The sequence below is a fragment of the Labeo rohita genome, chromosome 25, assembly GCF_022985175.1.
Source record: "Labeo rohita strain BAU-BD-2019 chromosome 25, IGBB_LRoh.1.0, whole genome shotgun sequence".
NCBI lineage: Eukaryota > Metazoa > Chordata > Actinopteri > Cypriniformes > Cyprinidae > Labeo > Labeo rohita.
Genome location: NC_066893.1, coordinates 8,567,924 through 8,586,416, shown reverse-complemented (window position 1 = coordinate 8,586,416; position 18,493 = coordinate 8,567,924). Strand labels below are relative to the sequence as shown.

Genomic DNA, 18,493 nt, shown 5'->3' with positions numbered 1-18,493 from the left:
TTTTTTATGTGCCAATGTCGCCCCACAGCCCAGACAGACGGTGCTGACGGCGGCGGGCAGCATCGGCCAGGCCAGCGGAGATCTTTTGAAACAAATGGGAGAAGGAGAAACCGACGAGAGATTCCAGGTGCGTCTTTCTTTCTGGAATAGATCACTGTCCATCTGTCCATTTACAGTATTTCAAGCTTTGATTTGAAGCAAAAATTCATTTAAAACAGGAAAAAAGAATACACTGATTTTTCTGCACAAAATCAGATGTTTTGAGGAATGTTCATGCCGCCCTTTTCCATACAGTGAAAGTAGTGGTGAACAGACTGTCAAAATGGCCCAAGAAACACCATACAGATTCGCTTGTACTTACTTGCCAACAGGTTGCCAGGTTTTCCCAACAAAAACCTCGTAATTGCTACTCAAAACTAGCCCAATTGTGTTTCGAGGGGGGTCCCCTGTTAAATGGGTGTCGGGGGTTGGGGGGGGTGGTATTCCAGGGGATAAATATCGTGTTATTGGGGTTGCTGTGGATATGAAAAACGTCTTGTGTATGTGTGTATTATTTTTAAGTTCACTATAAAATTATTTTTTATTTAATATTCTTTTTATTATAACATATAACGGTAATAATGACACTTTATTATTTTATTATTTTATTTAAAAAAATAATAAAATAAAATGCAATAATATTATCACTATTATTAATTCATTTTTGTAATATTATATTTGATGGGTCACACTATGTAAAGTGTGAGGACCAAACCAAATCCCCAGATGCTCCAGGTGCCCGAAAACCAGGCTGAAAAACTGAAAAATGTGCACCCCTGGTTTTAGTTAGTATCTCATGCACTATATTTAAAGATTTTGTTTTTTTTTGTTTATAGAAAAAGTCATAGAAATTTAAAATGTAAGTCCTTATTCACTAAAAATCTTTCACAGCTGGGGTCACTTTGAACATATATGATGCATAACATCAAAATGTTTTCAACATCAAATTTTTATGAAAAATTAAAAATTGACTGCAATTTATAATACTTACAATCTATAATCTTTTATTAATTGATTTATTTACGCATTTATTCATTTAACACACACATCAAATTGACGGCATAATAATTTATAAATTACAGTCTATAATCTTTAATTTTAGTGAATTTAATTATTCATCCTTTTAACATATAAAATGCATAAAATATCAAAATGTTGCCAAAATATTTTTAAGTAAAAATAAAAAAATTAACTGCAATTTATAATAATTAATTAAATACATTTTACATTTTTTTTTATGCAAAATTAAAAAATTACTGCAGTTTCTAATAATTACTATTGTATATCAAATATCAAATTACTATACTATTTTTTGTTTATTTGTTATATATATATATATATATATATATACATATATACATATATATATATATATATATACATATATATATATATATATATATATATATATATATATATATATATATAATATCAAATTAAAAATATGCGAAATAAAAAATTTACTGCAATTTAAAATAATTACAATCTATATTTATTAATTAATTAATTAATTAATTTATCTATTTAACCTATAAATTAAAATGCATGCATAAAATATGAATGTGTCTAACGATAAAAATTGTCATTAAATTTGAATTTTTATGCTAAATTATTTTGACCAATTTATATTTAATTTTGAATGTCTACTACCATGTTATAATGAATGTTTTTTTTTTTCCTTAATTCATAACAATTTTTTAAAAAGATTGGCCATTTGCTAAAAAAAGTCTCTTTTAGCATTTGTTAGTTTCTCTTGCATATAAAAATATGTGTTATTTGGAATGCAGACAATTATTTATTGATTTATTTTAAAAAAGAGAGAATGTAGTATTTATAATTTTGTGAATGATGTAATTCAATACAAAATGACAATACAATATAAAACTAGAAAAAATCTTTTAGGGTGGAAATGAATGTGATTTTTCTTTTTTACCTGTGAAACTGTAGCATTCACTGATTGGTTCATGTCAAATCCCTCAGCCAATCACTTGCTCCTCGTCTCATTATTTCTTGGCAAAGCAGTTTTGTCTTGTAGTAAACACTTTAGCGCCTATTTTCGACACGTAAAATTTGATTTGGTGTGGTTCAGCTGATGCTGTCACAGTCAGTTAGCCTCTGAGAGCCTTTTATTGCCCTCTATTTTATTGTGTTAAACTCTATCCTCGCGTTTATTTCATTCATTAGTCTGAGCCAGGTTGCCTCACAGTGTGTTGCTTGGATGACGAATATGTTTCAGGACATTATGATGAACCTGGCTAAAGCCGTAGCTAATGCCGCCGCCATGCTGGTGCTGAAAGCCAAGAACGTGGCACAGGTGGCCGAGGACACGGCGCTGCAGAACCGAGTCATTACCGCCGCCACGCAGTGCGCGCTCTCCACATCACAGCTGGTGGCCTGTACTAAGGTACCTTTTTTACAGTTTATTTATACATATTACTAATCACTTTTTAAATGAGTTTTTATTAAAAGTGATCTGGAATACACTAGAACACATCTGTATGGAGATACAATTATCTGTTTGTGTTAGTTTCAGGGGTCATTTAGAAATGCTTTTCAAAAAAAGTCTCTTGTGCTGCATTTATTTACTTAAAAAAATACAGTAATAACAGTAATACAGTGAAATATTATTACAATTTTTAAAAACTGTTTTCTATTTGAAATATATTTTAAAATCTAATTTATTCTTGTGATGCAGCATCATCATTACTCCAATCTTCAGTGTCACATGATCCTTCAGAAATCATTGTAATATGCTGATTTGCTGCTTATGAAACATTTATTATCAATATCGAAAAGCTTTTTTGCAGTATTTTAGTGGAAACCTTGATCCTTTTTCGACATCATTTGATGAATAGAAAGTTCAAAAGAACAGCATTTATTTAAAATTGATTTTTTTTGTCAGAATATAAATGTAAATAAAATTACAAATTATAAAATTATAATAATAATACTTTCTTTAAAACAAATCTTACTGATGCCAAAGTACTGAATGGTAGTGTATGGTATATAATGTATTTTAATGATAGTAAATAGCACTTTTTTCCTTAAATATAAATTATAAAAATGAATAATAAATATATAAATATATATATATATATATATATATATATATATATATATATTTCTAACATTAATAAATAATAAATAAATCAATAAATAATAATAAATAATACATTAGTTAATAAATAAATACAAAAATAATAATTTCTTTATAAAATGTAAAAAATATAAAAAAATATATATATATTAGAAATTTAAAAAATCTTACTGACTTTGAATGATAGTGTTTGGTATATAAAATAATTTATTGATTAGTAATTAATATTTTTTGCTTAATAAAATTATACAAATCAAATTATAAAAAAAAAACCATTTATTTCTAAAAAGTTTTAAATATATATATTAAAAAAATCATACTTATAATTCAAAAATATTAATTTCTTTGTAAAATTATACAAATTATTAAAATAATAATTTCTTTAAAAAACAAAAAAACTTACTGACCCCAAACCTTTGAATGATAGTGTATGATATGTAACATAATTTGATAATAGTAAATAACACTTTTTTTACCTAATAAATTTATACAAATAAATTACAAAAATAGTATTGTCTTTATAAAATTCTAAGAAAAATAATAATTAAAAAGAAAAAAAAATTACTGACCCCAAACTTTTGAATGATAGTGTATGATATTTAACATAATTTAATGATAGTAAATGACACTTTTTTTTTGCTTAATAAAATGATAAAATTTAAATAATAATAATAATAATAATAATTAATTTAAAAAATTCTTACTGACCCCAAAAATTATATATAGTAGTATAATAATAGTAAATAACACTTGTTTGCTTAAAAAAAAATATAAAAACAAATTATAAAAATAATAAAAATAATAATATCTTTAAAAAAATATATATCTTATTGACCCTAAACTGTTGAATGGTAGTGTATGATATATAACATAATTTTGCTTAATAAAATTATGCAAATAAATTATAAAAATAATTTATTTATAAAAATATAAAAATGATAATTTATTAAAAAAATTATAATTTAGTAATAAAATGTAATTAATAAAATGAGCACTTATTTTATAAAATGTTTACTCAAAAAAAACTTTTTTTATTGTAATATTTTAATAACATTTTTGTGTGTTTTAGGTCCAACTGTAGTGAAGTTTTTCAGGCTGGTTTAAATAAACAATAAATGTAAATATTTTATGTAATTTTAATAACATTATATAAATGTATTAATATATTGTTATAATAGGCTATACCACTTTTATTATAATTATCACATTATGTATATAATTAAAGGAAGTTTAAGTTAATTACGCAAGTTATTGGCAAGGCTTTATTGATTTAATAATATTTTAATATTTTATTAATTGGGTTTCATAAATGGAATTTAAACAGGAAAAAATGTAAATCCATAATGACTAAAAACCACAAGAAATGTAGCTACTCTAACAGTATCCAACACTTGAGTTGATTAAAAATTAGATTTTTTTTTACAAAGATTGAATGAAGAAATCCTATTTGGATAGATTTAAAAAAATAGAAGATCATCTAAACATGAATTTTGATGGGTTTAAAAAAGAACAGCACTGAAGACAACAAATGTTGTTGGTTAATCATTTCGAATAAGAAACTCTAGACTTTGATCCATCAAAAGACTCTGAATATCAAATACTGACTGATTAATCAGCAATACATGAGTTGGCCACTACTTAAATTTGCTTTTCTTTTTTTTTTATGTGTCATGAAGTTTCTTAAGACTATTTGACTTCTGAGTTCATATTTTCATCAGTAAAACACACACATCCCTTACACTTGATGCCCAAAATAATCTGTCGCTATTCTGAACGCAGTGTCTTCCGTCTATTTCGGTTTATGTGCGATTGTCGTAGGTGGTGAGCCCCACCATCTCCTCCCCGGTGTGTCAGGAGCAGCTGGTGGAGGCGGGACGTCTGGTGGAGCGATCGGTGGAGGGCTGTGTGAAGGCGTGTCACGCCGCCTCGGAGGAGGGCGAGCTGCTCCGACAGGTGAACATGGCGGCCGGCGCGGTCAGCCAGGCCCTCAGCGACCTCCTGCAGCACGTGCGCCACTACGCCAGCTGCGGCGAGCCCATCGGACGCTACGACCAGGCTACCGACACCATCATGACTGTAACCGAGAGCATTTTCACCTCAATGGGGGATGCAGGTGAGACTATCCTCAACTGACAGCTTCCAAATATTGATAGTTATTGTTATGAGGTTGCTAAAGTGTTTTGAGGGGTTGTTAGGGGATTTTAAGTTACAAGAGTGCACCTAACTCACCTCTAGGTATATGACCTTAAGGGGGATAGTTCACCCAAAAATTGTCAATAATTACTCATCCCCATGTCGTTCCATAAGACCTTTGTTCATCTTCAGAACACAAATGAAGATATTTTTGATGAAATCCAATTTTCTTTCTCATTTTATCAGTTTAAATGTTCTCAGTTCTCAGTTTATCTTGATGTACTAAAATAAAATAATTAACTTATTTATTTCAACATTTTATTTGAAATAACTAAATGTTACCTGAAATAACAATAAAAATATATATATTTTCCTTTTTTTCCAGGTAGTTGCCAAGGGAATATTTTATTATAGTATATTCAATATTTTATTTGAAATAAGTAAATGTTACCGGTAATAACTATATATATATATATATATATATACATACACACACACACACTGACCACAATTATAAACGCAACACTTTTGTTTTTGACCCCGTTTTTTATGAGCTGAATTCAAAGATCTAAGACTTTTTCTATGTACATTTGTTTCTCTCAAATATTGTTCACAAATCTGTCTAAATCTGTGTTAGGGAGCACTTCTCCTTTGCCAAGATAATCCATCCACCTCACAGGTGTGGCATATCAAGATGCTGATTAGACAGCATGATTATTGCACAGGTGTGCCTTAAGCTGGCCACAATAAAAGGCCACTCTAAAATGTGCAGTTTTATCACACAACACAATGCCACAGATGTCGCAAGTTATGAGGGAGCATGCAATTGGCATGCTGACTGCAGGAATGTCCACCAGAGCTGTTGCCCGTGAACTGAATGTTCATTTCTTTACCATAAGCCGTCTCCGAAGGCGTTTCAGAGAATTTGGCAGTACATACAACTGGTCTCACAACCGCAGACCACGTGTAACCACACCAGCCCAGGACCTCCACATCCAGCATCGTCTGAGACCAGCCACCCGGACAGCTGCTGCAACAACAATCGGTTTGCATAACCAAAGGACTTCTGCACAAACTGTCAGAAACTGTCTCAGGGAAGCTCATCTGCATGCTCATTGTCCTCATCGGGGTCTCGACCTGACTGCAGTTCGTCGTCATAACAGACTTGGGTGGGCAAATGCTCACATTCGATGGCGTCTGGCACTTTGGAGAGGTGTTCTCTTCACGGATGAATCCCGGTTTTCACTGTACAGGGCAGATGGCAGACAGCGTGTATGGAGTCGTGTGGGTGAGCGGTTTGCTGATGTCAACGTTGTGGATCGAGTGGCCCATGGTGACAGTGGGGTTATGGTATGGGCAGGCGTATGTTATGGACAATGAACACAGGTGCATTTTATTGATGGTATTTTGAATCCACAGAGATACCGTGACGAGATCCTGAGGCCCATTGTTGTGCCATTCATCTACGACCATCACTGTACACAATTCCTGGAAGCTGAAAACATCCCAGTTCTTGCATGGCCAGGATACTCACCGGACGTGTCACCCATTGAGCATGTTTGGGATGCTCTGGATCGGCGTATACGACAGTGTGTTCCAGTTCCTGCCAATCCTGTATTCATGTTTTCATTCCTTTTTGTCCCTTGCTTAAGGTGTAAAATAAATATTTAAAAAAGGCTTTCAGAATCAGCCCATTTGCTTGCAAAACATCAGCAATCAGAATCGGCCATGAAGAATCAAGATCGGTGCATTACTACAAAGGAATGCCGGGCCGAGTGCTGGCTGTTCTGCTCAATTTGCAGTTGTGGTGCTCTTTAATATTCATTTGGCGCTCCTATTTTTTATTTTTTTTGGTGCTCCTAACTTTTTGAAGTTGGGAGCACCAGTGCTACCAAGTAAAAAAAAGTTAATTTCTAGCCCTGCCTTTTATTGTAGCCAGCCCACAGCTGTGCAATAATGACGCTGTCTAATCAGCATCTTGATATGCCACACCTGTAAGGTGGATGGATTATCTCGGCAAAGCAGAAGTGCTCACTAACACAGATTTAGACAGATTTGTGAACAATATTTACGAGAAATAGGCCTTTTGTGTACATAGAAAAAGTCTTAGATCTTTGAGTTCAGCTCATGAAAAATGGGGCAAAAACAAAAGTTCTGCATTTATAATTTTGGTCAGTGTACATATATATATATATATATATATATATATATATATACGTATATATACATATATATACATATATATGTATTTACATATATATGTATTTTTTCCCCCTTTTTTCAGCTAGTTGCCAAGGCAGTGTTTCTCACTTTAATTTAGTTTGTCTTGATGCACTAAAATAAAATAATCTACTAATTTTAAATTTATTCATGTAAACATTTTATTTGAAATATAAATAAATGTTACCTAAAATAAAAAGCATAAAAAGAATATCCTTTTCTTCAGCTAGTTGCCAAGGCAAAATTCGGCATTTTAATTTAGTTTATCTTAATGTGCTAAAGGTTGAAAAGGTTGAACACTAAGTAACAGCACACCTCTCCTCAACAAGCTGCACAATTTGAGCTATCATGCACTGTACAGGATGAATTATGCGGCAATGTTTATTACTTGGGGTTAAGGGATTGTTCAAATCCCCTAACCACAAAAACAAGCAATAGAATAGCGATTTTTGCCTTGGAAAGTGCCGCTAAATGCGATAGATGGGCTTGTACCACGGGATGTAAAACAATTCCAGGCTACAGAGAATGTATTTAATAAATGGAAATCAAAGTCAAATAAGCATACAGTGATACACAAGAGAGCTTTAATATCTTTCAGGCACATCGTCCAAACAAAGCATATCTGTGCTGTGACACAGTAGGTTTAGCTTTTCCATATTCAGAGTTGCACAATTTTTATGGTGCTCCTGGCCTCATTTTGAAGCTCTCAGCTGTACGCTAACATCTCACCCCTTATTTTAGTGACCCACAAGTAACATTCATTCTCCATTATGATGCTCTAGCAAACATTTAGCTTGCTAGTATGCTCAGCCTTTGTATCTTGTCTCTGTTGTTTTTCTGGGAGAATTTGACCCCCGCTTTATTTTGACTCGAGGGCCTTAAAAGTGATTTTGTCTGCGGTCTGTGCTGTGTTTTTGGGCCGTTCTCAAAACTGAAGATGATTGTTATGCTATGGCCGTAAGTCTAAAGAATCCTCAAAAGATTCTGTGCCCGCAAGTTGTCGAAAACATGTCATATAAAACCACTACAGAGCATCAAATCTGCTCTCAATCACGCACGCCCTGTCTTTGAACTTTTTAAAGGAAAACACATGGCAAAAGGTGCTGGTGGGGTTGACTGCAACTGTTCAACGTCAACATGAAACATGATAAACGACCCGGGTCAACAAATCGGCATCATCAAAGATGTGTTTAGCTTAAAAATCAACAAGAAACCAATACTGGCTCTGTTTGATTTAATACACGTTATTGTTTGTATTGTGAATGATTCATCAGTGCATGTTGTTCAAAAGAAAAATAAATATTGCTTTTTGTACCCTTTCATGTACTGAAATTTACCTCCTCTAGTTCACCTCCTTTGAAACTAATTTCATTTTTTGCTGACCTCACTTAAGCCATGTGACCTTAACATTAGTAATACTGGCAACTGACCTTTCGCAAAGACCCTCGCCCCTTCGTTACTGTTGCTGTGTCCGACAAGACACAGTGAAAAATACATTGTGGGGCAAATAGGAAACTGACAATATGCCGATAGACAAGACAGAGCAGGTCACAAAGTCGAAGCTTTTTAAATTTTGTCATTTTGTAAGCGATTTAAATAATAAACACCATTACGTGTCGTGACAGATTGCTGTAGCACCTCAGTTTAAGCCTTACGTGAATTGATCATTTCCTCCTTTTAAATAGTTTTAGCATGAAAAACATGAATGTACATCAAAAGGTATTTTGTTTCAACTGCGAAAAGACCTCAGTACACACCAGTTAATCTACTTTCATGTCTGGTTTGTTTATCAGACAAAAATAGCAGATTCTGCCTTATGATTGGTCAGATCACCTGTCAATCAAACTGTGAAGGGTCAATTGGAGGATATTGCTTTATGAACAATAACACTAGTTTTCTTTTCTTTAGCTAATATGCAGAACCAAATTAAATGGTTTGATTTATGTTTTTTGGATAAATAAATAATTTAGACTACAATAAATAATGATTATGCTTATATTTACAGAATATTCACTTAAAATGCACTCAAATTTTGTAAAATTAAAAATACATTTGTAAAAAATATAATATTTCTACAACGGTGTTTTAGTGCCACATTAAAAAAAAAAAGTAAAAATCTAAAATTACGAAATTAAAGTCGTAATATTTTGAGAATCAAGTCAAAGTTACAAAACTAAAGTCAAAATTACGGGAATAAAGTCGAAATGTTTCCAGAATAAAATTGAAATTTCGAAAATAGTCAAAATTTTTCAAAAATAAAGTTGAAATTACTAGGAAAAAAAGTTGAAATTACAAGGATAAAGTTGGAAAGTTTCGAAAATAAAGTTGAAATATTTTGAAAATAAAGTTTAAAATTTTCTAAAATAAAGTCAAAATGACAAGAATAAAGTCGAAATTATGAGAATAAAGTCTTAATTATGAGAATAAAGTCAAAATATTTTGAGAATAAAGTCAAATTACGAGAATAAAGTCGAAATATTTCAAGGATGAAGTCTAAATTATTCGAAAATAGTCAAAATTACAAGAATAAAGTCTAAATGTTTCAGGAATAAAGTCGGAATGTTTCGAGAATAAAGTTGAAATTTTGAGAACAAAGTCAAAATTACAAGAATGAAGTCTAAATGTTTCAGGAATAAAGTCAAAATGTTTTGAGAATAAAGTTGAAACTATGAGGGAAAAAAAGTCGAAATTACAAGGATAACGTTGGAATTTTGAGATGTTGCGAGAATAAAGGTGAAATATTTAGAGAATAAAGTCAAAATTTCGAGAATAAAGTCTAAATGTTTTGGGAATAAAATCAAAATTACAAGAATTAAATCATAGCAATTAAAATTAAAATATTTTGAGAGTATAGCCTGCGCATACAACGGCTTCATTAAATAGCGTGAAAAACACATTATTGTAATATATTGTTTGTATTTCGCTATAAAACTGACAGATTTTGAAAGCTGAGACTTTGAAATATCTCCCGGTGCTACCAATATCCCATTTGCATGTGCATAGGCTATTGTGTTATTATTATATTATGACTTTAATCTCATTGCTATGAAATAATTATGCTAAGTTTGATGTTATTCTCAAAATATTTTGACTTTTTTTTTTTTTTTTTTTTTTTTTTTTTTTTTTTTTTTTACATTTTTTTAACATGGCACCAAAACGCCATCATATTTTTTTAGTGCATGCATTAGTAATAAAAATTGGAACATTAAGACATATGAAATCCTTTTTTTTTTATTAATTAAAATATTTTATAGAATTCTAATGTTACTAATATTTTTATATTATTATAAATACAATAATTACATTAATTATATATTATTTATATTGTTTGATATTAGTTATATAAAATAATTGTATTACTGATGTAGTATAAAAAGTTGTCTCACTGTTAAAATTGTTGCTTGGTTGCTAATTTATTTCCATATTTTTTAATTGTTAATCTAAACATATCATTTGAAGAATGAAAAAGTAGTAATAAATCTAAACATACGTTAAGTAATCTCCTTTGTCTGTAAATACCGTTTGTTAGGAGGTTTTTTTACCAGCCAAACAGCTGTTTAAGGCTTGTTTTAGACTATTGTTGTAGTCAATGCACTAATTTAATGCAAATAACGGCAATAACAGCAAATACGGTGCGATTTTTAGGGCTGGGTAAAAATTTAAATTTCTTGATTTTAATCAATTCTTTCTTAAATCTCAAGGATCGATTAGTCTTGTCTGTTTTCACTTAATAAATGGATTATTAGTGCCTCCCATCCAATAAATCGTAGTAAGCTTTGGGCTTTGTTACTTCTGATATGAAACAAAGTATGAGACATCAAATTCTGTCCAATTTATTACAGTATTCAAACAATAAATGCCGTTTTGGTGCTGTTTAATGTTGAGTCACAGATCGCTGCTAAAGAGCGGCAACGCGACGAGCACGTGAACCGATCATCTCCTCCGCTTTAATACCGGTTTCAGCAAGGAGTAAACATGAGTAAACATATATATAAACTATATTTCAAAAAACGAACTAGAGTAGAAATATAATTATGTATTTGTTCACTACTATAAAAACTTAATTTGTGTAATTTCAGTGTATACTGTAACTTCAGTTTATAGTAATGTAGTACCAACTGACTCTCATGTATATTTTACAGCATTAGTAGAAAGATTTGTTTTTCCTTGAGAAAATTTTGTATGTACCATACCTGATATATATCCAAAATAGTCTACAATGTGTGGAATTGAATGGCAAGCTTGTGAATCAGAATCAAATCATTGTGAAATTTGTGTCAAAAACCCAGTCCTAGCGTTTTTAAAAGAAGTGTTACGGTTTAAATACATTGAGATGATGTTTTCGAAGATGAACTTGACCTCTACTCTTCACATCCCAGTCAAAAAGCATCCTCAAACGTGGCAGTATTTCAGAAATGAGGTTGTCGCTCACGTTCAGCTGCAAACTTGCATTCAGGTCTGACTCCATTCTGTTAAAAAATAGCCTGCTTTTCATTTCCCAGTGAATCAAATCAAGTCCTACCTTTTTTTTTCCCATTTGCCTCTGAAATAGAGAAGTAAAACGGGTGAATGCTGTTTCATGTTGATTTAACAAGCTTACTATTTTCGCACTGAATCCATCCTACGTTTCAAGAGGTGAAACACCCCTTAAGCACACCTCTCTCCCTTGATAATCTCGTCAACGCTTGTATTTCTGGATCTATGTAGGTGTTCGGGAAATACAGAGTCCATTTATGGAAAACGAGTAGGCACGCTTTTGAAAGGGCCCTTGATCAATGATGTACTTCAGGTCACACGGGTGCACAACCATTTGAGCGCTTCGTTCCTGAAGCGATATGCAGAGAGAATGCAGAAAGATTGATTTTCAAAGAGAACAGCTTCAGCGGAGCCAGATTCACACACATCAAAGAAACACCGAATGGCTGTTGGGTTTTCTTTTCTCCTCCAGTCTGGAGAAAGTCAAGGACAGTGAATATACAGTGGAAGGAGCCAAGAATATGCCAGTAGATGTTTCTGAAGAAATACAAAAATCTGCCCACACAGCATGCTGATATTGTGGCGTTTAAATAACGTTTATGTTCGCATTTGCAGGTGAAATGGTACGACAGGCGCGGGTTTTGGCCCAGGCCACCTCAGACTTGGTGAATGCGATGCGCTCTGACGCTGAGGCTGAAATCGATGTGGATAATTCTAAGAAACTGCTGGCGGCTGCCAAGCTGTTGGCCGATGCCACTGCCAGAATGGTGGAAGCTGCGAAGGTATGAAAACTAAAGCAAGATACAAACTCTATTTACAGTGTAAAAAATACCATGATTTCTAGACTTGTTTATTTTTTAACAGGTACCATGATAGTTCTACCAAATAATAATTTTGTATTTCGTAAATAATCTTTTTTTTTTTAATGGTATCATTTGTTATCTTGGCTTTTAGGTTTGTTTTGAGTTTTTGTTTTGATTTTGTATTAAGCTTTGTTTCTGTTGTTTTTGTTTTTGTTTTTGTTTTTTTTTTGTTTTTTTTGGTGATTCATATGGGGGGGGTATTTGGTTTTATTTATTTAATCTTTAGGTCTTTATTTTATTTTTTTATTGATTTGTTTTGCTTTTTGGGTTTTTTTTTTTTTTTTAGTTTAGTCATTTTGTGTGTTTGTTTTGTTGTTTTGTTTGGTTTGTTCTGTTTAGTTTTCATTTTTGTTTGTTTTATTTTTATGGTACTTGGTGTTTTAGTTTTGGTTTGGTTTTTAGTTTTGTTTCTGGGTTTTAGTGTGATTTTGACTTTGTGTATTTGTTTTTTTGTTTTGTTTTTTAGTTTGTTTCTTTTGGGGGGGGCTTCGTTTTGGTTTGGGTTTTTTTTTTTTCTTTAGCTTTTAGTTTTGTTTTATGTTTGTTTTTTGTTTTGTTTTTGTTTTTTTGTTGTTGTTGTTTTGGGGTTTTTGTTTAGTTTTCGTTTTGTTTTGTTTTAATCTTGTTTTTGTTTGAAGTTTTAGTTTCGGTTTGGTTTTTAGTTTTGTTTTGAGTTCTTTGTTTTGTTTTTGTATTTTTTGTTTTGCTTTTTGTGTTTAGGATTTAAGTTTTGTTTTGGGATTTTAATTTAGTTTTGTCTTAGTTTGTCTTTAATTTAGTTTGTTTTTGTTTAGTTTGTGTAATTTTTTGTTTTAATTTTGTGTTTTTTGTTAGGGGTTTAGTTTTTGTTTGGTTTTTAGTTTTTTATATTTGTTTATATGCTTATATATTTATATTTGTTTTGCTTTTTGTGTTTGGGGTTTTTAGTTTAGTTTTTTTTGTTTTGTTTTGTGTTGTTTTGAGGTTTTTGTTTAGTTAGTTTTTTTGTTTGCTTGTTTTGTTTTGTTGTTTGTAGTTTTCATTTTTGTTTGGTTTTTTGTTTTGTTTCAGGTTGTTTGTTTGTTTGGTTTTTGAACATGTATCATGGCTACACCTCGTTTTTGACATATACCATGGCAATACCATGTTGCGCTTTGAAATATTTTGTCTTGTCATGGTAATATGGTGCATGTTCATTCAATTCAATTCAGTTCACATTTATTCGTACAGCACTTTTCAGGATACATATCGTTGCAAAGCAGCTTCACAGAAAATGAAAGATTCTGCATTACAATTAGGAGTAATTTATCAGTGGTGGCTATGTCAAGGTATTCAATACAATATCAGATTTTAACCGTTACTGTACTATGGTACTGCCACAGATCTTTTAATGAGGTTGAAAAAAGAATGCTGTGGATAGATGTTCATCTTTTTTTTTTCTAATCAAGGACCCAGAATCAGCAGCCACACTTTAAATTGTGCTTCATCTCTTCATGACTGCTTCATCTCTGATACCTGAAAGAGCCTTGAGCCATGATTTCCATTTAACTCATGATAAGATGGACACAGAGAAGTATAAATGGCCAGGATATGATCCTTATGCAGGTGTATGAAGTGCAGGCTTACGGTTTGTTAGGCACATTTGATCCATGATGCATTAATCACAACATCACTGCCATTATCAAACGTAAAGAGGAGGAATGAGCCACAGACGGTTTCCTTGGTAACAGAGATGGAGCAGACGGCCCCTAATTCCTCTTTGCATTGAATGTTTTGTAATGCGCCGTAAGTGTGCGGATGGCGTAGCTGAGAGTTCTGCTGTCGCTGACAAATTTCCCTTCGCAGGGCTGACCGAGTCTGGGATTTATCTGTGACAACTTCGTCCTCTGAGAATTGCCTTTCACTTTCTGTTTAACCATTAAGCAAGGAGATAAAATAAAACAATGATAAACACCAAGACTTCAAAATAGCATGTTAGCTACTATTTTCTAAAGCAATATGCAGTATGTATACTGTCAGAGTTTATATATGACTGTGGTATATATGACTGTATTTAAAATATAACAGCCTCTGCTTAAACGTCTTTTTCTTGATTATTATAAAATTGTACAGTCAGAGATTAGATGTTTTTACACAAAATTGATGTAATTAACTGTATTAATTTGTGATTTGATACCTGGATACCAATTGCTAACTAAACAAGCAATATAGTGAGGTCATAATAATAATAACAAACAATAACAATATATTATACAATTATATTATGCAATATATATATATATATAATTTTTTTTTGTGTGTGTCATTATGTACTTTTGAAAGCCTATTTCCACATCACAGTAAAAATAGGCAAGTGTGACATGTTCTCTCATAATATTTAATGTCATAATTGTGATTTATCTCATAGTTGTGCCTTTATATCTCATAATTGTGATTTTATTTCTCATAATTGTGACTTTTTATTTTACAGCAGTGTTTCGTTTTTAAACAAATCTAGTCAATGATTCAATTTCCCGTTCATAAAGACAGTCACTTGCTTTGTTCTTAAATGAATCAGCCGTTTGAACGAATCAGTTGAATGAATCAGTGACTTGCCGCCACCTACTGGAATATTTAGTTTTATTTTTAAAGTATCTTTTCAGTTATTTAAATCATTTAATATTTCTGTTTTCAAAATTTTATATTTAAAACATTAATCTCAATATGGATTTATGAATTTAATTGCACTCACGCCACTCCTGAGCCTAATTAAACATATGAAAATACACCTACAAGCCACTTTTGTGTTCTTTTGTGCCACCTCTGTAGTACAAATTAATAAAAAAATAATAATTTCTCTCAAATATTGTCCACAAATCTGTCTAAATCTGTGTTAGTGAGCACTTCTCCTTTGATGAGATAATCCATCCACCTCACAGGTGTGGCATATCAAGATGCTGATTAGACAGTATTATTGCACAGGTGTGCCTTAGGCTGGCCACAATAAAAGGCCACTCAAAAATGTGCAGTTTTACTGTATTGGGGGGGTTCGAAAACCAGTCAGTATCTGGTGTGACCACCATTTGCCTCACGCAGTGCAACACGTCTCCTTCGCATAGAGTTGATCAGGTTGTTGATTGTGGCCTGTGGAATGTCGGTCCACTCCTCTTCAATGGCTGTGTGAAGTTGCTGGATACTGACAGGAATGGGTGACATGTCTGGTGATTATGCTGGCCATGCAAGAACTGGGATGTTTTCAGTTTCCAGGAACTGTGTACAGATCCTTGCAACATGGGGCCGTGCATTATCATGCTGCAATATGAGGTGATGGTCGTGGATGAATGGCACAACAATGGGCCTCAGGATCGCGTCACGATATCTCTGTGCATTCAAAATGCCATCAATAAAATGCACCTGTGTTCGTTGTCCATAACATACGCCTGCCCATACCATAACCCCACCACCACCATGGGCCACTCGATCCACAACGTTGACATCAGCAAACCGCTCACCCACACAACGCCATACATGCTGTCTGCCATCTGCCCTGTACAGTGAAAACCGGCATTCATCCGTGCCAGACACCATCGAATGTGAGCATTTGCCCACTCAAGTCGGTTACGATGACGAACTGCAGTCAGGTCAAGACCCTGATGAGGACGATGAGCATGCAGATGAGCTTCCCTGAGATGGTTTCTGACAGTTTGTGCAGAAGTTCTTTGGTTATGCAAACCGATTGTTGCAGCAGCTGTCCGGGTGGCTGGTCTCAGACGATCTTGGAGGTGAAGATGCTGGATGTGGAGGTCCTAGGCTGGTGTGGTTACACATGGTCTTCGGTTGTGAGGCCGGTAGGATGTACTGCCAAATTCTCTGAAACGTCATTGGAGACGGCTTGGTGGACATTCCTGCAGTCAACATGCCAACTGCACGCTCCCTCAAAACTTGCAACATCTGTGGCATTGTGATGTGTAATAAAACTGCACATTTTAGAGTGGCCTTTTAATCATGCTGTCTAATCAGCATCTTGATATGCCACACCTGTGAGGTGGATGGATTATCTCGGCATAGGAAAAGTGCTCACTAACACAGATTTAGACAGATTTGTGAACAATATTTGAGAGAAATATGCCTTTTGTGTACATAGAAAAAGTCTTAGACCTTTGAGTTCAGCTCATGAAAAATGGGGACAAAAACAAAAGTGTTACCTTTATAATTTGGTCTGTGTAAATTTATATAAAGTTAGAAAAATACCATTAACAAATGGTGTTATTAAATACCAAAAACAAAATTCCCCTGTAAATCACTTTGAGTCAAATATCACCTCATAATGGAAAGGCTAATTTTTAATCAGATTTTTTGACTATTGATTAGAAGGTGCTCCTAAAATTTTGACTGTGCTCCTAAATCTTTTATGTTAGGAGCTCAAGTGCTCCTAAAAAGAAAAGTAAGCGTAGAGCCCTGCAATAGTTACGATATTTTGACTGTCTCACAAATGAGATTGCTTTTTATAGCTGCATCGTTATCTCACAAATGTTTTTATTTCACATTATTATGACTTTATATCTCATAGTTGTTGTTTAATGTCCTATAATTGTGACTGCATCTAACAATTGTGACTTTATGTTTCACAATTGTGATTTAATTTCCCATAATTGTGACTACATTTCATAATTGTGACTTTACCATTCACAATCATCGCTTTAAAGGAGAAGTTCACTTCCTGAACAAAAATGTACAGATGATTTACTCACCCCCTTGTCATCCAAGATGTTCTTGTCTTTCTTTTTTTCAGTCGATAAGAAATTATGTTTCTTGAGAAAAAAATTCAGGAATTATCTCCATATAATGGACTTTAATGGTGCCCCCAAGTTTGAACTTCCAAAATGTAGTGTAAATGCAGCTTCAAATGGCTCTGAAAGATCACAGCCAAGGAAGAAGGGTCTTATCTGGCAAAACGATGAGTCATTTTCAAAACAAATTGACAATTTATATAGTTTTTAACCTCAAATGCTCGTCTTGTCTAAGTCTGCGTGTTTTTTATGGTTCAAGACAGTTAGGGTATGTTGAAAAACTCCCGTCTCATTTTCTTCCTCAACTTCAAAATTGCCCTACATCACTGCAGAAGTACCGGCCCAGTGTTTACAAACTGAACATGCAAAGATGATCAAACGGCCTTTACAAAAAAATGGTAAAACAGCGATGTAGGATGATTTTGACGTTGAAGAAGAAAGCGAGATGGGAGTTTTTCGACATACCCTAACTGTATTGACCCGGATTACAAAGATTACGCATATGCATCGCAGAGAGAAGACAAGGCAAGGCAATAAATTGTCTATTTGTTTAAAAAGAAAAAAAAACGATTGTTTCGCTAGATAAGACCGTTCTTCCTCAGCTGGGATCGTTTATAGCGCTTTGAAGTTCCATTTAAACTTGATTTTGGAAGTTCAAACTCAGCGGCACCACTGAAGTCACGAATGTTATTTTATTTCAGATAACTGTATATTCATATCTTACAATTTTATTTTTTTATTTCACATAATTATGACATATCACAATGGTAATTATTTCTTGTAATTTAGACATATCGTGAATGTTACTCATAATTGCGATTTTATTTTTTATTACTGTGGCTATATATCTGAAAAAAATGCAACTTTATTTACCATTATACTGACTTTGTATGTCACAAAAAATGTTGTTTTTAGTT

The 18,493-nt window shown here is 32.8% G+C and overlaps 1 protein-coding gene across 4 annotated transcripts in view; it reads left to right on the top strand.

The window, feature by feature from the left end:
* Positions 1 to 18,493, top strand: part of tln2b (talin 2b) — a 218,459-nt gene that overhangs the window by 125,903 nt on the left and 74,063 nt on the right. For all 4 annotated transcript variants that reach the window (XM_051099290.1, XM_051099291.1, XM_051099289.1 and 1 more), the window contains exons 17-20: positions 29 to 127; positions 2,276 to 2,443; positions 4,955 to 5,249; positions 12,581 to 12,747. In XM_051099290.1, the coding sequence (XP_050955247.1) occupies positions 29 to 127; positions 2,276 to 2,443; positions 4,955 to 5,249; positions 12,581 to 12,747 (729 nt within the window). The remainder of the gene's footprint in view (positions 1 to 28; positions 128 to 2,275; positions 2,444 to 4,954; positions 5,250 to 12,580; positions 12,748 to 18,493) is intronic.